Genomic DNA, 17,366 nt, shown 5'->3' on the forward strand with positions numbered 1-17,366 from the left:
TGCCATAGCGTACTTTAACAAAATGTGCGATGATCTTTCATAACAAAGAGACATATTTTTTATTACAAAGTGCGACGGGTATTTTGTAGTGCGATGATAATTCCAAAATGCGAGAGAACACACGTTTTCCTAAATACATCCCTGTTCTCAAAGTAAAACGGATCGATAATTTGGAGATTTGACTAACAAAACATATATTCGACTCAGTTTCTAGGATGTAAATTCATGCAAATTTGTGGCATAAAACTGTGTTTATATTTCTTTTTAAAAAATATTATTGCAGTGGATAAAAAGTTGAAGAAAAGCGCGAACTGTTAGATTCATCCTTGTTCCAAAATATGCCTGACTGTTTTTACTTATCAAATATGTTGCCCCAGCAGTTTGGAAGAGGCCAATGTCTTTCAACTTTCTAGCATAAACATCTGCCTTTCTCTTTCAAAAATTTGAAATAATTTAAAGATGACAGACAACCTGCTGCTTTCTTAATTTCCTACTTGTTCACAAAATAAAATTGACGTATCTATTACCGTTACGTACCGATGAAGACGAAAAATCCATTTTAGTCCCATTAGCGTATATATATGTTCTAACCTTATACTGACGCACGAAACCATTCGTTACGTGTCATTTGCGGGGGTAAAAGAGGAGCAACGTCTAATTGACTATGGCAAGCTTCATCTTTTATTGACTAATTAAATTTCACTGCGCAGAAAGAACATGGAGAAGTGTTTACAAAAAGAATACTGGGGAATTATTTGTCCATTAACAGGTGAATATATAATTCGTAGAAAAAACTACACGCCTTAATCACAAGAGAACCCGGAAATTAAAGCTAGCTATTACATGAAGGCCTTAAATTAACCTGAGACAGTAAACTTCTATTTATTTGCCACCAGAAAGTGCTTGTACACAAGCAACCGATCCGCAGCAGCAAGATCAATGGCAAACATCAGCTTAGCTGGAGACGTAGCACAGCCACCGCTAGTAGGCATAATGGTATTTTTGGCTACCCTAAACGTCTTTCTCTCCATCAGTTCAACTCTGGCCAATACTCTTATCCTAGTTGCCCTTCATAAAGTGTCGTCTATTTATCCACCAACGAAACTCTTCTTTCGATCCCTGGCGATCAGTGATCTTTGTGTTCGCCTAACTTCGCAACCGCTCTTTTGTGTAACCCTTACGGGTAGAATAACAAACGTACGAAATAATCTACTCTACTACAGCGATCGATTAAATACTACTACAAGTTATGTTCTATTGATGGTCTCTGTCTTAACATCAACTGCAATAAGTGTGGACAGACTTCTCGCGCTGTTGTTGAGGCTGAGGTACAGACAGACTGTGACATTGAAGCGCGTGCGAAAGATTGTAATTGGCATTTGGTTTATTTCGTGTCTATTAGGCGTATGGCGACACAGTTTATGGGCCGAAGAGGTTTGTCGGGTCACATTAATTGTTTTTCTTGTACTGTGTTTGATAATCTCTTTTCTCTCGTACATCAAGATCTATCTTTTCCTGCGCCATTATCAAGAGCAGGTGAAAAACCTTTTTCAACAACCAAACAGACCAACAATTCCATTAAATATGGCAAGATATAAAAGGACGGTTCATGGCATAGCTTGGGTACAGTTGACATTGCTTGTTTGTTATCTCCCCTTCTGTGTTGTGCTCATGTTATTTTCATACGGCAAAATACCGGAAAGTGCATCGGGGATGGCTTTTCTTCGTTTCGCAATTACAATTGTTTACCTAAACTCATCTCTGAACCCGATCCTTTACTGCTGGAGGATTGTAGAGGTGAAGGAAGCTGCAAAAGATACGATCAGATCATTAAACTGTTTTAAGTCCAACTAGCTAGGCGTTCTCTTTTTTAGTATTGACCTGTGATTGGAGAACGGAAAAACTGTGCGAAACTGATGACCTTGGACGAAACGAAAACGAAACCGGGAAAGAGCTCACCAGTTCGAGTCATTAATTTAAAGGCGTTATTCTTCAACTGTTAATGCTGCGTGGTCCCCAATTTGGATAAACGGTGCCCACCGGCCGACTTGACAGTATCTCTTCTCAGTACTTCTTCTCATCCATTTCATCGTTTCAGTGATTCACTGGCGCTTTTCCCGCGAACCAGATGGTCAAAGAATTGCTTTATGAATTTCAATGTTGCTTTGGCGTCGACGGACCACAGAGAAACGTGCGCCAGATCCCAAAAAGGTTCGAGTGATTCCGAAAAACTTTTTTGGCTTTAATTTTCCCAAAGTACCACCAGCTTAGCTCGCAACTGGACCTTGACACATCGCCCAGAGTCAGTATGAAATCATCCTTTTCAGAGATTTTATTCGCATAACGGATAGGTGCTAAGCATATCTCACCTCTGACTGCATCACCATGCGCGGCAAAGCGGATTAAACTTATTTTGTTCAACTCCTTCAGCACAGTGTGCTTGGTATCATGTTCGCCAGGCAAGATTCTCAAGGGCTCAAGTTCTAGTAGCTTGTCAGTCATCTCTGCTTCCATTCTCGCACATGGTAGTTCAGATATATATTTTTCTATTTATATATATTTTTTTTCGTTCAACAAAACTACTCCAACATCGATATCTCCCACAATCAGAGCATCCTTCCCACAGTGATAATCCATTGGGCTGTCGTGGATTAACTTGAGGGTAGTCAAGGATGGAACCAGCCTGATTGCATACTGATCTCTCTGACAGATAATTTCCATTCTCGTCTATCATAGCTTGAAACGGTACCCTGTGCAACTCCCCCTCGGGAAATACGATGATTTTGGAACCCTCAAGAAGATTATCAAAAGGCCCAATTATATTGTCGTACCTCAGCCTTAAGGCTCTCTTGCATGAACTATCGAGCGGAGCCTTATCATCATCATTATCATCCTCTTCTTCCACCTCGAAAGGGCGTGCAGGATCTTCCCGTGATTGTGATTGAGAACACTTTTGGCCCGCCTCAAAGATAAAAAACGATCTGTCTTCATAGGAACTACTTCATCCAAATTTGTACTGTGCATATGTTGCATTATATTAGCCAAAGACTCAAACATGTGATCAATATTCTCAGCTTTAAGACGTTGAGGAACTGCATCCATGACTTCTCTTGACACCTTCTCAAATTTAATGCTCTGGTTTGGTTTCACGATCCGAAGGAAAAGCTCGTTCACATGGTAGGCGATGTACAGAACGACGCGGTCTTCCTTCAATAACAGTGTTTCAATGTCGCTGACTTTCAGTTTTTCGCCCAGGTTAGCTCCTTGAATGAAGTATTGTTTTGACATTAAATCTGCAAGTTCTCTAGCACGCTAAGCTCGTCAGTATACATAGCTTTGTTCGCATCCTCTTCCGACTGGCACATAAAGCAAACGAGCAACTTGAAAGGAAAAATGTTATCGTTGCCGAAAGAGACTCTGAAGTGATCCTCTTTGATACTTGATACTCTTTGATTTCGTTGTAAGTTTTCGATTAATAAATTCGATGAATTAGGTATATGGCAGACTTACCAATCGAAAGGTGTGATTCTAACGCTGCATTGTCATTACAATAAAGAACCCTATTAAAAAACTTCAACGGGTCTTAAACAGGACAATAAGGACGATGAGTTTCACTCCCGTAAGTGACCAAGACAGATTTGTTCTTACTATATATATATATATATATATATATATATATATATATATATATATATATACAATATCTTGCAGACAAGTGATGAGAATAAAGAAAAATATCAATTATGGAATTACTAATTAATCCGATACTTAATTTTCCAAACTAACATAGTAAGAATCATTTGGCAGACACTAAGGAGAATTACTAATGAGATCTTGAGTTAAAGGGTTAAAAAGGCTTTCATCTAACAGAACTTTACACTGCCTTGTCGGAGTAAGTGACTATTTGTCCATGCAGAAACAACTGAATAATTAACTAGCATACTGGTAATTCCAACTACATACTATTCTACAACCACTATTCAACATGTAACTCCAGCAATATCTAAAAGTTACAGTGAATTTTTATGTCCATTTTCCATAGATATCAAATGATTTGCCTCAGCCCGAATTAGCAGGGATGGGACTATACTTTACAATTACCCAGCTGTCTGTGATGCATGTACAGATTGGTGATGGTCTGTCTGTTGGGGATCAGGAGAGTGAGTGTGATGATGACGACAGGCGGGAATTGATCAGTCATTATGCCAATGACAAGTACCTCAGTAAATGGGAAGTGGCTGAAGAGGAAAAAGAGATTGAAGAAGAAACAGAAAAGTTGGATGGGAAAGAGCCAAGTATAGAAAACTCAGAGTAAGTTTTCGTGTTTGTTGATTGCGGCATTTTTAATCCTTTACACCCTAACATCAGTGTTTTTATTCTCCATACTGTTGTTTATACATTTCTTAAGGTGTTGACAGGGAGAATTTGTTTAACAATGGAGAGGTTCTGTAGTTGCTGATCATTTCCTTTATTCTCGTAACCTTAATGAGTGATACAGGGGTGATACTGTGAGGAGAAAATAATTTCTACTCTTTCTTAGGGATTAGAGGGTTAACCCTTCAAGTCTTTTTAACTCCTTCAATCTGTAAATTGAAGTATAAATTCTCCCCACTGTAGTCTTCAATATTTTGGTTTTCTTTTTGTGTAATTGTTATAGTTTGTATAATAGATACTGGCTCAAATTCTTTGTGTATGAGTTGCAAAATGACTCATTATAGAAACAACTGTAGGTATATAAAGGTACAAACAAATGGTACATTTTCAATTAAGCTTGGTAGAGGGTATAATTTTGTAATTGTTAAGGGAGTTATAAAGCTTGACATAGCTTAGATCTAAATCAAGATCATCAGAGTGAGATGTGGACAGTTTTTAATCCTGGCTTAAAACAGAGTATCCTTGACCTTTCAACTCAGTTCCAATTGACTGGCACAGGTAGTGAGTGGTACTCACAACCATTCGTGTTCCACAGATCATCAATTTTAGTTGAGTAAAATGTCTTCTCTTCCCTTTTTTGCTAGGAAGAAAGAGGCAGCAGGAGACAAAACTGTCCAACGTTTAGTGACAGCCAGTGACTGTGATGATCTCTCTCTTGTGTCATACAACAGTGTTAGGGACTGTAACCCATCAGCTGCTCCAAAGACAGCCCCCACGTCAGTGCATCATCACCTAGGACTGCTGTCTGAGTCCACTGGTGACGGATTGAAGGTATGTCCTAACAGACCAACTTCAAGTAGACGTGACTTTTAGACTATTTATCACTCACAAGTATTTGAAAGATTAAATTCTTAGTAGTTGCTGTTTATTTTGATAATTTTACCAGTGAACTCCTATTTTGCTTCAGCTATGCAAGTTCTTCAGAGTTAATATACATTTTTGTACATAAGGCACAACTTGTTTTCGTTCCATATCCACCGGTAATGAACAATTTTCAATAAAGTAGAACTTAAATTCCCCATGTTCTAAACGAGTCAGGGATTGGGTTCGAGTTGGGACCGCAAAGCATCTATGGATTGATTGAAGGGACAGACGAGTCATATTTACAAAGTAATTCTGAAATGCCTCACTATAATTGTTGCGTTCCTGGCTGTACAAACAGCTTTAGGAACGCTTCACATCTGCATTTCTACAGATTACCGAAAGATGAGTTTACCAGAAAGCAATACAAAGTCATTTTGAAGAATGATTCGCTAAAATTGGACTCCACAAATACTCGAATTTGCTCAGACCATTTCGAAGGTGGCGAGAAACTCAGTCGAGCTCATCTGCCGACTATATTTCCTTGGAAAAAGGCAGAAAGCACTAGACGACAGCTAAAAAGAGTCATCAGCTTCGAAGAAAATCTGGCAATTCAGGAAGCAAAAAAGAAGAAGAGGGAGGAAAAGAAAGACATGGCACAAGCATCAGTGACAGTCGAACATGAGAACAATCGTGAGACACAAACATCTCTCACAGGATTGGAAATCGAAACAATGTTAAAGGAGTTGCAAAAGCTTAAAAAGGGCATCAGTGAATTGACAAATGAAAAGAATCAGCTGCTGGAGAAAAATGCCAAGTTGAGTGAAGAAAATGCAAACCTACTCGAGGCAAACTTAAAACTCGAGCAAGAAACAAAAAGACTAAGACACTCTCTTGAAAACTTTCGTTTCGATATTGAGAAATATAAAGACAATGCTGAAGACATTGCCTTTTATACTGGTTTACCAGACTATAATGCACTGCTGATATGTTTCGACATGGTTAAAGATGCAGCAGAGCATATTGAATATGAACATGAACGAACGCACCCAGGAATTCAGTGTGGCAGACCTCGATGTTTAACCAAGTTCCAAGAGTTTACTTTGACACTAGTGAGATTAAGGCTTGGATTGCTGGAAAAGGACCTTGCTCATCGGTTTAGTGTCTCAAGACCCCTTGTATCCAAAGTTTCAAGGGCCTGGACGAGATTTCTGAGGGGACAGTTTGAGCCACTTATTACTATTCCACCCAGGGAAGTTCTCAAACTTTACATGCCTGACATTTTCAAATCCTTCTATCCAGACTGTGTCATTATTGTGGACTGTACAGAGTTTGAGATGGAGAAACCTTCAGCACTTAATTCTCAATCTGCTTGCTACTCGTCATACAAGTCTAGAACGACGATGAAAGCCTTGCTTGGTATAACACCCAGTGGTGCTTTATGTTTTGTCAGTGAGCTATTTCCTGGTTCAACTTCTGACAAGGAAATAACAGCTCAAAGTGGACTGTTGGACAAGTTACAACCTTATGATCAAGTTATGGCAGACAAAGGGTTCAACTGCACTGATGAGCTTGCTTCTGTGGGAGCAGAACTGATTAGACCAGCATTTTTGGTTAAAGATACACAATTCTCAAAAGAAGAAACCAACCACAACAAGATTGTTGCCAGTTTGAGAGTACATGTTGAGCGATTGATGGAGAGAATAAAGAATTGGCACATCTTTGACCACCGAATTCCAATTACTCTTGCCCCCATAGCATCTGATATGTTATTTGTAGTGGCTGGACTTTCTAATTTTTACCCTCCTTTGATTAATTAAAATTTATGTGAATATAAAGCAACATTTTAATACTTAACAATGGTATGGATTTATGTTTTATTGCCTTGCATTAAAATAGCATTGATAAACTAGTGTTTGATAATGTATTATGATATTGCCATCATACCACTGGACTGTAACCAGACTGGTTATAAGTCATTACAATAATCCAAGCACACTACACATGTAGTTAGTAAATATTTTACTCAGTCAAATATGAACATAACTGTGTACAATGTATAAAAATACTGAGTTAATGTGTATAGACAAAACAGATCGCTGTTTCTTTCAAGACAAAGTTTATCTAATCTTAGCTATAGCAAATACCTATAGGGTGGTTTTTAAAAAACCTGTGAAACAATTAATACTATTTACTTTCTAATAGTGCCAGTATTAAACAATAGAAACAAAAGCATTTAAGCAGAAAAGCACTAAACATGTACAAAACTTAGTACGTGTTTCACAGGCTTTTGAAAACCATTCTACCTTCACAAATATATTGTTTACACTCTGATAGTACTAAAAAGTGTGCAACATAATTTGGGCAAACCACTAATTCCCATTAAATTTTGATTTGCCTATTTCATTGTATAGTTTTCTTAAATTACACACTTTTACTGAAATGAACACATTGATTTTGACTGTTTTAAACTGAACGAGCATTCAATTTAGGAATTCCATACTTGACTCTAGGATACACAAGTTCTGGAACAATCCAGTCATTAAAAAAGGATTCTAGCTTGGGCAAAATAGACTTCCAGCGGTCTATTGAAAAATGTACTCTTTCACAAAACAGTGAATCACAGCCTGAACCCTTTACAACAAAATCTGTCCACTTTCTTCCAGTAACAAACATTTGCTGATGGACTTGGTAGAAGTATTTGTGTTTGTCATTTAATCTCAATGCATTACTGTTCTTTTTGCAAATGCTCTTGCGTAACAATGCCTTTTCTAGTGTTTCATCCTTTGATGTCTGGACATACTTAACTTCTATAAGTCCCTCTGAATCAGAGGCTGATGGATCATGTACAAGGCCATCAGGGCTAGCACCAAGGTAACCATGTTCTTTTGAAACAAAAAACCCACATTTTGAGACTGTTATGCCTTCATCTCCTTGACTTTGCTTGAGAAGCTTGTAATCATTGATAATCTGGTCTTCCATTTTCAGTCCTTCCTCCATTGACTTACTTTGATAGGCCTTGTTGTAACCAAGTATATCTTTAATTATCTTAGTAGGGGACGTACTTTCTCTCTGTACAGCTACACGGTAACATTTTGTGGCAGTAATCCTTGGTTGTCTGTGGCGATGCCATAATTCAGTGTTTGATTGACCTCTAGTTTGTTCCTCAATATCTTGCCTTTGTAAATCATCAACCATAAGATTTCTCTTTGCTTTTTCAAACTTTTCTTTTAGCTCTTTTGCTGACACGGGATGACATTTGACTGGTGAAAGCAGAGAATCCTTTACATCCTGAAGTTTCTTTACTTCCTGAGGCAGTATATGTGTCCAAGCTACAGTGTTTCCTGATACCCTCTGGTACTCCTTCATCATTTCAAAAAACCTTGACTTGTTTTCATCGCGACAAGCATTTTGGTTTGCATTTACTGGAGAGTGATGAAGCTTACGTATCTTCTTCTCTTTCGTGTAGTCGTGCTTCACAAAAGTCATCTCATTTATGGGCTGTATTGCACCTTTTCTCTTTCGTGGCACATTCCACTTGCATGGTTTGGAGGTGCATGACTCATCAGACTCATCCAGTTTTTCCCTTACTTTACAATAGTTTTCTAAAGCAAAAAGTGTTGATGCAACATGGTTACATCTCCCATCTATGCCAGCAGGGCATTTGCAGTGGGCTCTTAGCATCTTTCCAAGTGAACTAATAACTAAGTAGCATGTATAAACTTTGTCCTTTTTCATAGATGGGAGGACTTGGCTTTTGATGTAGTGCTTGCCATTTTGTTGTAGGTGGCCTATGTACAGGACATGACCAGATTTAAAAAAGTTGAATCCTTTAACAAGTGGCTTAGCAGTGGAGAGCTGCTTTTTACATTCTACACCTTCGATCATAAATCTCCACACAGTTCCAAATGATATTTTTGGTAGTGCCTTTATATCTGGTTGGAATCCTTCTTTTGGGAATGAATCCTTTACTTCAGGCTCTTGATTCTCAAGTACGCCAAGTTGAGCTTTTTTCCGTAACAAATTGACGCCGCCATCCGGATCACGCAAGTATTTAACATCAAATCCATGCTTGATGTAGTCGTGTACTCTATAAGTCAAAATTAGAGCACTCATAAGTACGAGAGGACTTTATTAAATTCGAAAATTTCGATTATATTAAATTTTTACTCTTAGGAAATTTTAATAATAATTCTGAAAAGGCATATAATTACAAATAAAGTTGTTATAAATAAAAATAACTTATTGCGTGTAAAGGTTCTTAGTTTAAAAGTTGCCAGCTTCGATACGAACCTCGACACTAAAGCTTTCTTTGTTCCCGTCGTTTTTGCACCTCTGCAAAGCAGCCACCTCTTCAACTGGACAACGCTACATTTTTCAACAGAATCCCTTGGAAGTTTTGCCCCAGGAATATCTTCCTGAGTTAGTTTAACAGTTAGTTTGGCTTTGCTCTCGCTTTCAGCCATATTGATTTGGAAAATCTGTCCCTTCAAACAATCCATAGATGCTTTGCGGTCCCAATTCGGACCCAATCCCCAACTCGTTTAGAACATGGGGAATGTTTCCCTTATATTTTCAATTTAGTGGCTGCTCTGATAACATTTTGAAATGGAGAAAGAAAGAAATGCGTAGCTGGCATGCTCGTCATCAACCGCTTGGCGAGCTACCAATCTTTTCTTAATATCCTCTGTATTCGCATGTCTCAACAAAATTCCCGGCCATAGACTACACTTCGCACGTTGAAAAGTAGACTTCATTGAAATAGGCTTACTTTAATGTCCGTTTAGACATATCAACATTAATTGCGAGTTTGTAAAGATGCATAATTCATGCATAACACCTGCTTTTCTTTTATCACAATTTAGAGACGCATACAATAATTGAAGAAAAGCGCGTGTGTTCCGTCGAACTTCGTAATAAGACCATCGCACTTAGTGGTAAAAACTTGCTAGCGCATTTTTTAGTACCTTGCAGCAACACTTACCGCACTTTGTAGAGTTGTGTTGTTACAAAATGCCATAGCGTACTTTAACAAAATGTGCGATGATCTGTTATAACAAAGAGAGACAGATTTTTTTATTACAAAGTGCGACGGGGATTTTGTAGTACGATGATAATTCTAAAATGCGAGAGAACACACGTTTTCCTAAATACATCCCTGTTCTCAAAGTAAAACGGACCGATAATTTGGAGATTTGACTAACAAAACATATATTCGACTCAGGTTCTAGGACGTAAATTCATGCAAATTTTTGGCATAAGACTGTGTTTATATTTCTTTTTAAAAAATATTATTGCAGTGGATAAAAAGTTAAAGAAAAGCGCGAACTGTTAGATTCATCCTTGTTCCAAAATATGCCTGACTGTTTTTACTTATCGCATGTGTTGCCCCAGCAGTTTGGAAGAAGCCAATGTCTTTCAACTTTCTAGCATAAACATCTGCCTTTCTCTTTCACAAATTTGAAATAACTTCAAGATGACAGACAACCTGCTGCTTTCTTAATTTCCTTCTTGTTCGCAAAATAAAATTAACGTATCTGTTTGAACGTTTATCGATGAAGACGAAAAATCCATTTTCGTCCCATAAGCGTATATTATTGTTCTAACCTTACACTGAAGCACGAAACCATTCGTTGTGTGTCATTTGCGGGGGTAAAAGAGAAGCAAGGTCTTATTGACTATGGCAAGCTTCATCTTTTATTGACTCATTAAATGTCACTGCGCAGTAAGAACGTAGAGAAGTGTTTACAAAAAGAATACTGGGGAATTCTTCGTCCATTGACAAGTGAATATATAATTCGTAAAGAAAACTACCCGCCTCAATCACAAGAGAACCCGGAAATTATAGCTAGCTATTACATGAAGGCCTTAAATTAACCTGAGATAGTAAACTTCTATTCATTTGCCACCAGAAAGTTTTTGTACACAAGCAACCGATCCGCAGCAGCAAGATCAATGGCAAACATCAGCTCAGCTGGAGACGTAGCACAGCCACTGCTTGTAGGCATATTAGTATTTTTGGCTGCCCTAAACGTCTTTCTCTCCATCAGTTCAACTCTGGCCAATACTCTTATCCTAGTTGCCCTTCATAAAGTGTCGTCTATTTATCCACCAACGAAACTCTTCTTTCGATCCCTGGCGATCAGTGATCTTTGTGTTGGCCTAACTTCGCAACTGCTCTTTTGTGTAAGCCTTACGGGTAGAATAACAAACGTACGAAATAATCTATTCTACTACAGCGATCGATTAAATACTACTACAAGTTATATTCTGTTGATGGTCTCTGTCTTGACATCAACTGCAATAAGTGTGGACAGACTTCTCGCGCTGTTGTTGAGGCTGAGGTACAGAAAGACTGTGACATCGAAGCGCGTGCGAAAGATTGTAATTGGCATTTGGTTTATTTCTTGTGTATTTGGCGTATGGCGATACAGTTCATGGGGCGAAGAAGTTTCTCGGGTCACATTCATTGTTTTTCTTGTACTGTGTTTGATAATCTCTTTTCTCTCGTACATCAAGATTTATCTTCTCCTGCGCCATTATCAAGAGCAGCTGCAAAACCACTTTCAACAACCAAACAGACCAACAATTCCATTAAATATGGCAAGATATAAAAGGACGGTTCATGGCATAGCTTGGGTACAGTTGACATTGCTTGTTTGTTATCTCCCCTTCTGTGTTGTGCTCATGTTATTTTCATACGGCAAAATACCGGAAAGTGCATCGGGGATGGCTTTTCTTCGTTTCGCAATTACAATTGTTTACCTAAACTCATCTCTGAACCCGATCCTTTACTGCTGGAGGATTGTAGAGGTGAAGGAAGCTGCAAAAGATACGATCAGATCATTAAACTGTTTTAAGTCCAACTAGCTAGGCGTTCTCTTTTTTAGTATTGACCTGTGATTGGAGAATGGAAAAACTGATGACCTTGGACGAAACGAAAACGAAACCGGGAAAGAGCTCAACAGTTCGAGTCATTAATTTAAAGGCGTTATTCTTCAACTGTTAATGCTGCGTGGTCCCCAATTTGGATAAACGGTGCCCGCCGGCCGACTTGACAGTATCTCTTCTCAGTACTTCTTCTTATCCATTTCATCGTTTCATGAAGTGATTCAGTGGCACTTTTCCCGCGAACCAGATGGTCATTGAATTGCTTTATGAATTGCAATGTTGCTTTGGCGTCGACGGACCACAGAGAAACGTGCGCCAGATCCCAAAAAGGTTCGAGTGATTCCGAAAACTCGTTTGGCTTTAATTTTCCCAAAGTACCACCAGCTTAGCTCGCAACTGGACCATGACACTTCGTCCATAGTCTGTATGAAATCATCAGAGATTTTATTCGCATAACGGATAGGTGCTAAGCATATCTCACCTCTGACTGCATCACCATGCGCGGCAAAGCGGATTAAACTTATTTTGTTCAACTCTTTCAGCACAGTGTGCTTGGTATCATGTTCGCCAGGCAAGATTCTCAAGGGCTCAAGTTCTAGTAGCTTGTCAGTCATCTCTGCTTCCATTCTCGCACATGGTAGTTCAGATATATATTTTTCTATTTATATATATTTTTTTCGTTCAACAAAACTACTCCAACATCGATATCTCCCACAATAAGAGCATCCTTCCCACAGTGATAATCCATTGGGCTGTCGTGGATTAACTTGAGGGTAGTCAAGGATAGAACCAGCCTGATTGCATACTGATCTCTCTGACAGATAATTTCCGTTCTCGTCCATCATAGCTTGAAACGGTACCCTGTGCAACTCCCCCTCGGGAAATACGATGATTTTGGAACCCTCCAGAAGATTATCAAAAGGCCCAATTATATTGTCGTACCTCAGCCTTAAGGCTCTCTTGCTTGAACTATCGAGCCTCATCATCATCATCATCATCCTCTTCTTCCACCTCGAAAGGGTGTGTAGGATCTTCCCGTGATTGTGATTGAGAACACTTTTGGCCCGCCTCAAAGATAAAAAACGATCTGTCTTCATGGGAACGACTTCATCCAAATTTGTACTGTGCATATGTTGCATTATATTAGCCAAAGACTCAAACATGTGATCAATATTCTCAGCTTTAAGACGTTGAGGAACTGCATCCATGACTTCTCTTGACACCTTCTCAAATTTAATGCTCTGGCTTGGTTTCACGACCCGAAGGAAAAGCTCGTTCACATGGTAGACGATGTACAGAACGACGCGGTCTTCCTTCAATATTAGTGTTTCAATGTCGCTGACTTTCAGTTTTTCGTCCGGGTTAGCTCCTTGAATGAAGCATTGTTTTGACATTAAATCTGCAAGTCCTCTAGCACGCCTAAGCTCGTCAGTATACATAGCTTTGTTCACATCCTCTTCTGACTGGCACATAAAGCAAACGAGCAACTTGAAAGGAAAAATGTTATCGTTGCCGAAAGAGACTCTGAAGTGTTCCTCTTTGATACTTGATACTGTTTGATTTCGTAGTAAGTTTTCGATTAATAAATTCGATGAATTAGGCATATGGAACACCTACCAATCGAAAGGTGTGATTTTAAGGCTGTATTGTCTTTACAATAAAGAACCCTATTAAAAAACTTCAACGGGTCTTAAACAGGACAGAAAGGACGATGAGTTTCACTCCCGTAAGTGACCAAGACAGATTTCTTCTTACTATATATATATATCTATATATATATATATATATATGTATATACATACAATATCTTGCAGACAAGTGATGAGAATAAAGAAAAATATCAATTATGGAATTACTAATTGATCCGATACCAAATTTTCCAAACCAACATAGTGAGAATCATTTGGCGGACGCTAAGGAGAATTATTAATGAGATGTTGAGAGTTAAAGGGTTAAACAGGCTTTCATCTAACAGAACTTTACACTGCCTTGTCGGAGTAAGTGACTATTTGTCCATGCAAGAAACAACTGAATAATTAACTAGCAAACTGGTAATTCCAACCACATACTATTCTACAACCACTGTTCAGCATGTAACTCCAGCAATATCTAAAAGTTACAGTGAATTTTTATGTTCATTTTCTATAGATATCAAATGATTTGCCTCAGCCCGAATTAGCATGGATGGGACTATACTTTACAATTACCCAGCTGTCTGTGATGCATGTACAGATTGGTGATGGTCTGTCTGTTGGGGATCAGGAGAGTGACTGTGATGATGACGACAGGCGGGAATTGATCAGTCATTATGCCAATGACAAGTACCTCAATAAATGGGAAGTGGCTGAAGAGGAAGAAGAGATTGAAGAAGAAACAGAAAAGTTGGATGAGAAAGAGCCAAATATAGAAAACTCAGAGTAAGTTTTCGTGTTTGTTGATTGTGGCATTTTTAATCCTTTACACCTTAACATCAGTGTTTTTATTCTCCATACTGTTGTCTATACATTCCTAAGGTGTTGACAAGGAGAATTTGTTTAACAATCAAGAGGTTCTGTAGTTGCTGATCATTTCCTTTACTCTCGTAACCTTAATGAGTGATACAGGGGTGATACTGTGAGGAGAAAATAATTTCTACTCTTTCTTAGGGATTAGAGGGTTAACCCTTCAAGTCTTTTTAACTCCTTCAATCTGTAAATCTTTGTCTGTATCTGGGGGAAAAGTTGGCGATGCACTGATTGATCCTATAGATAAAGTGAGGCAATTTAATACTCATTGAGACATTGCAGTGAGTTTGGAGAGAGGCTTCCCTACCTTACTCTCAGATAGTTCATTTTCCTCACACAGTGACCAGAGAAGTTCAACTGTGGTCACTGCCAAGGCAGACCCATTTGTAAAGCTTCCTGCTCTTGGGAACTCTGACGGGAAACACAGAAATAGAAAAACCGAGAATGGAAGTTCAACTGAGAACAATTCGAACGAGCCAAGGCCTGTGTTCATTATTCCATTTCGTACATTTGATGATCCTGTAGAAAGTGAACTTGAATTAAAACGAAAAGCAGATAGAAGAGAGAAGCATTTGTCTAAGAGCCTTCGAAATAACAATTCGCCAGGGTCTTAAAAAGAGGCGGAAAATTCTCCGGAAAAACTGGACGATTCTTTTATAACAGAATGCCCCGTAGATAAAGTTGCGGACGACAGTGCTTATAGTCAAGAGAACGATCAAAATTCAGTCAAGTATTCAGTAACATCCTCTGGTGTTGTCAAGGATGAAAAGGCGTCATGTAGCCCTCGATCAGCCAAACAAACTGTACCCGACTTTAATCTAAAGAGAGAAATAAGCAACCTTTCTCTGAGTAATTATCTGAAGGCTGTACCCACACGAGGTTCACAGGAACGGGATAGTCTGACATCTCTCAGGTCAAATCTGATGCCAAAGATTAGCTACACCAAACGATCGCGAGCCTTGCCGACATTTTACATAGTAAACAATTCCTTGCATCAAGTAAATCACGCTGGATTCAATTCACCGCGAACGAATACCTCCCAGGTGTATGGTGGATATTTTCCGACGACAACGATATTTTCCGAAATAAATCGAAAGTGTTTTACGCAGAGATCAATGATGATGATAAAATGCAAGGATTCTTGAGAAGAACGAGAAGCACAAGCCCTAAGAAAGTCCTTTCAAACTCTCAGATTCGGTTTTTGAAGGCCATTTATCTATCCAGAAAGTCACTCTCACGAAAAAGTGTGGAACGATCGCCAAGAGCTCAAAACTCTCAGAAATCTGACCAGAATTTATTGCACGTACCTGTTACAGGACACCAATTTTCGAGGTTGAGTGGAGTCAGTGATAGATAATTATTTTGCCCTCTGGTGCTGGGGTGAAAATGAGACAGGGTCAAACGCATGTGTGAGCGTTGAAACGGCCTAGAGTCTCCTAAAATGGTCTTCCTATATCGTGCTCACAGGCCGTCAAAAACTTGGTCTCACTGGAATTTGAAATAGCTGAAGTTTTTCTCCAAAAACTTTATCTCCCTTTAAAGATTTCTAAACAGTGAATGGTTTGGGGACTACGAAATTTAGCTTTCCGTGAACTTTGTGGGGCACCGGTTGGTTTTATGGAGGCCTTCGTGTAGAATATGAATATCGTGACTTACACCCATTTAATATCTAGGGGTGCTTTAATTATACGAAATATGTGTTTGTTGTTAATTGTGGTTGTATTGCTGTGTGAACGTTCAAATATCATGATCAATAGCAGGTGGCGGTATTTCGCCTACTTTTCGGCTAGTCTCGAAAGACACCGAAGGCCAGTAGTGTAGCAGTCAAAAAGTCGCCAATTACAATCTATATTGCCTGTAGGTTGCGAAACGAACGACTAATTGCCCATCTATTTCAACATTCTTGAGAGCGTGTCTGCGCCTTTAACCTTACAGTAACTAAGTTCAAGTGCTTAAACATTTACAATGAGTGCCATAAAAAGTTCAGGCAGTTGTGATTCGTTCCACGTCAAGAACAATTTTTAATAATACAGAACTCAAATGTTTCCGTTGCATTATCAATTTATTGGCTGCTCTGATAATATTTTTAAATGGAAAAAGAAAGAAATGCGTAGCTGGACTGATCGTCATCATCCGCTTGGCGAGCTATCAATCTTTTCCTAATATCCTCTATATTTGCATTTCTCAACAATATTTCCCGGACGTAAACTGTACTTAACACGTTGAAAAACAGACTTTACTGAAAGAGGCTTATTTTAAAGTCCGTTTTGACTCATCAGCATTTATTGCGAGGTTGTGAAGATGCCAAATTTATGCATAACATCTGTTCTTTTTTTCTGCATAAAATATTGAAAGACAATCGCGCGTTCTGTCGCACTTCGTAATGAGACCATCACACTTTGTAATAAATCTTGCTATTGCATTTTTTTAATACTTCGTAACAACACTTACCGCACTTTGCAAAGTGCGACGTGTGTTGTTACGAATGCTTCAGCGTATTTTACTAAAATGTGCAATTATCTGTCGTAGCAAAGAGAGACAGCTTTTTTAATTACAAAGCGCGACAGGTATTTTATAGTGCGACAGTAATTACAAAATGCGAGACAACAAGCGTGTTACCAACGACATCCCTGTTCTCAAAGTGTAACCGACCGATATTTTGGACATTTGACTGATAAACATACTTTAAACTCAGTCTCTAAGTTGCAAATTAATGCAAATTTGTGGCATAAAACT

At 38.7% G+C, this 17,366-nt stretch overlaps 2 protein-coding genes and 1 pseudogene across 3 annotated transcripts; 2 read left to right on the forward strand and 1 right to left on the reverse strand.

Annotated features, from left to right (window-relative positions):
- Positions 1 to 1,220: 1,220 nt before the first annotated feature.
- On the forward strand, positions 1,221 to 17,302 carry LOC149047389 (uncharacterized; annotated as a pseudogene). The gene is made up of 6 exons (XR_016185932.1): positions 1,221 to 3,255; positions 4,043 to 4,311; positions 5,019 to 5,205; positions 14,275 to 14,543; positions 14,971 to 15,237; positions 15,268 to 17,302. The product of XR_016185932.1 is annotated as an uncharacterized LOC149047389 (transcript).
- Positions 5,476 to 7,641, forward strand: LOC149047390 (uncharacterized). The gene has a single exon (XM_089205758.1). It carries the CDS (start codon positions 5,556 to 5,558, stop codon positions 7,053 to 7,055), a length of 1,500 nt encoding a protein of 499 aa, XP_089061884.1. The 5' UTR covers positions 5,476 to 5,555; the 3' UTR covers positions 7,056 to 7,641.
- On the reverse strand, positions 7,093 to 9,780 carry LOC149047391 (uncharacterized). The gene is made up of 2 exons (XM_089205757.1): positions 9,529 to 9,780; positions 7,093 to 9,325 (listed from the first exon to the last, which is right to left on the reverse strand). Exons 1-2 carry the CDS (start codon positions 9,735 to 9,737, stop codon positions 7,702 to 7,704), a joined length of 1,833 nt encoding a protein of 610 aa, XP_089061883.1. The 5' UTR covers positions 9,738 to 9,780; the 3' UTR covers positions 7,093 to 7,701.
- Positions 17,303 to 17,366: the final 64 nt, after the last annotated feature.

The sequence above is a fragment of the Pocillopora damicornis genome, chromosome 4 (genome assembly GCF_964200805.1).
Source record: "Pocillopora damicornis chromosome 4, jaPocDami1.2, whole genome shotgun sequence".
Classification (NCBI taxonomy): domain Eukaryota; kingdom Metazoa; phylum Cnidaria; class Anthozoa; order Scleractinia; family Pocilloporidae; genus Pocillopora; species Pocillopora damicornis.

Bases quoted from the DNA above. Each gene is read 5' to 3' on its own strand.
- LOC149047390 (XM_089205758.1), top strand. From the start codon at position 5,556: ATGCCTCACTATAATTGTTGCGTTCCTGGCTGTACAAACAGCTTTAGG.
- LOC149047391 (XM_089205757.1), bottom strand. From the start codon at position 9,737: ATGGATTGTTTGAAGGGACAGATTTTCCAAATCAATATGGCTGAAAGC. The intron at 9,326-9,528 runs GTTCGTATCGAA...TTTGACTTATAG, and splicing joins AAGAAAGCTTTAGTGTCGAG to AGTACACGACTACATCAAGC.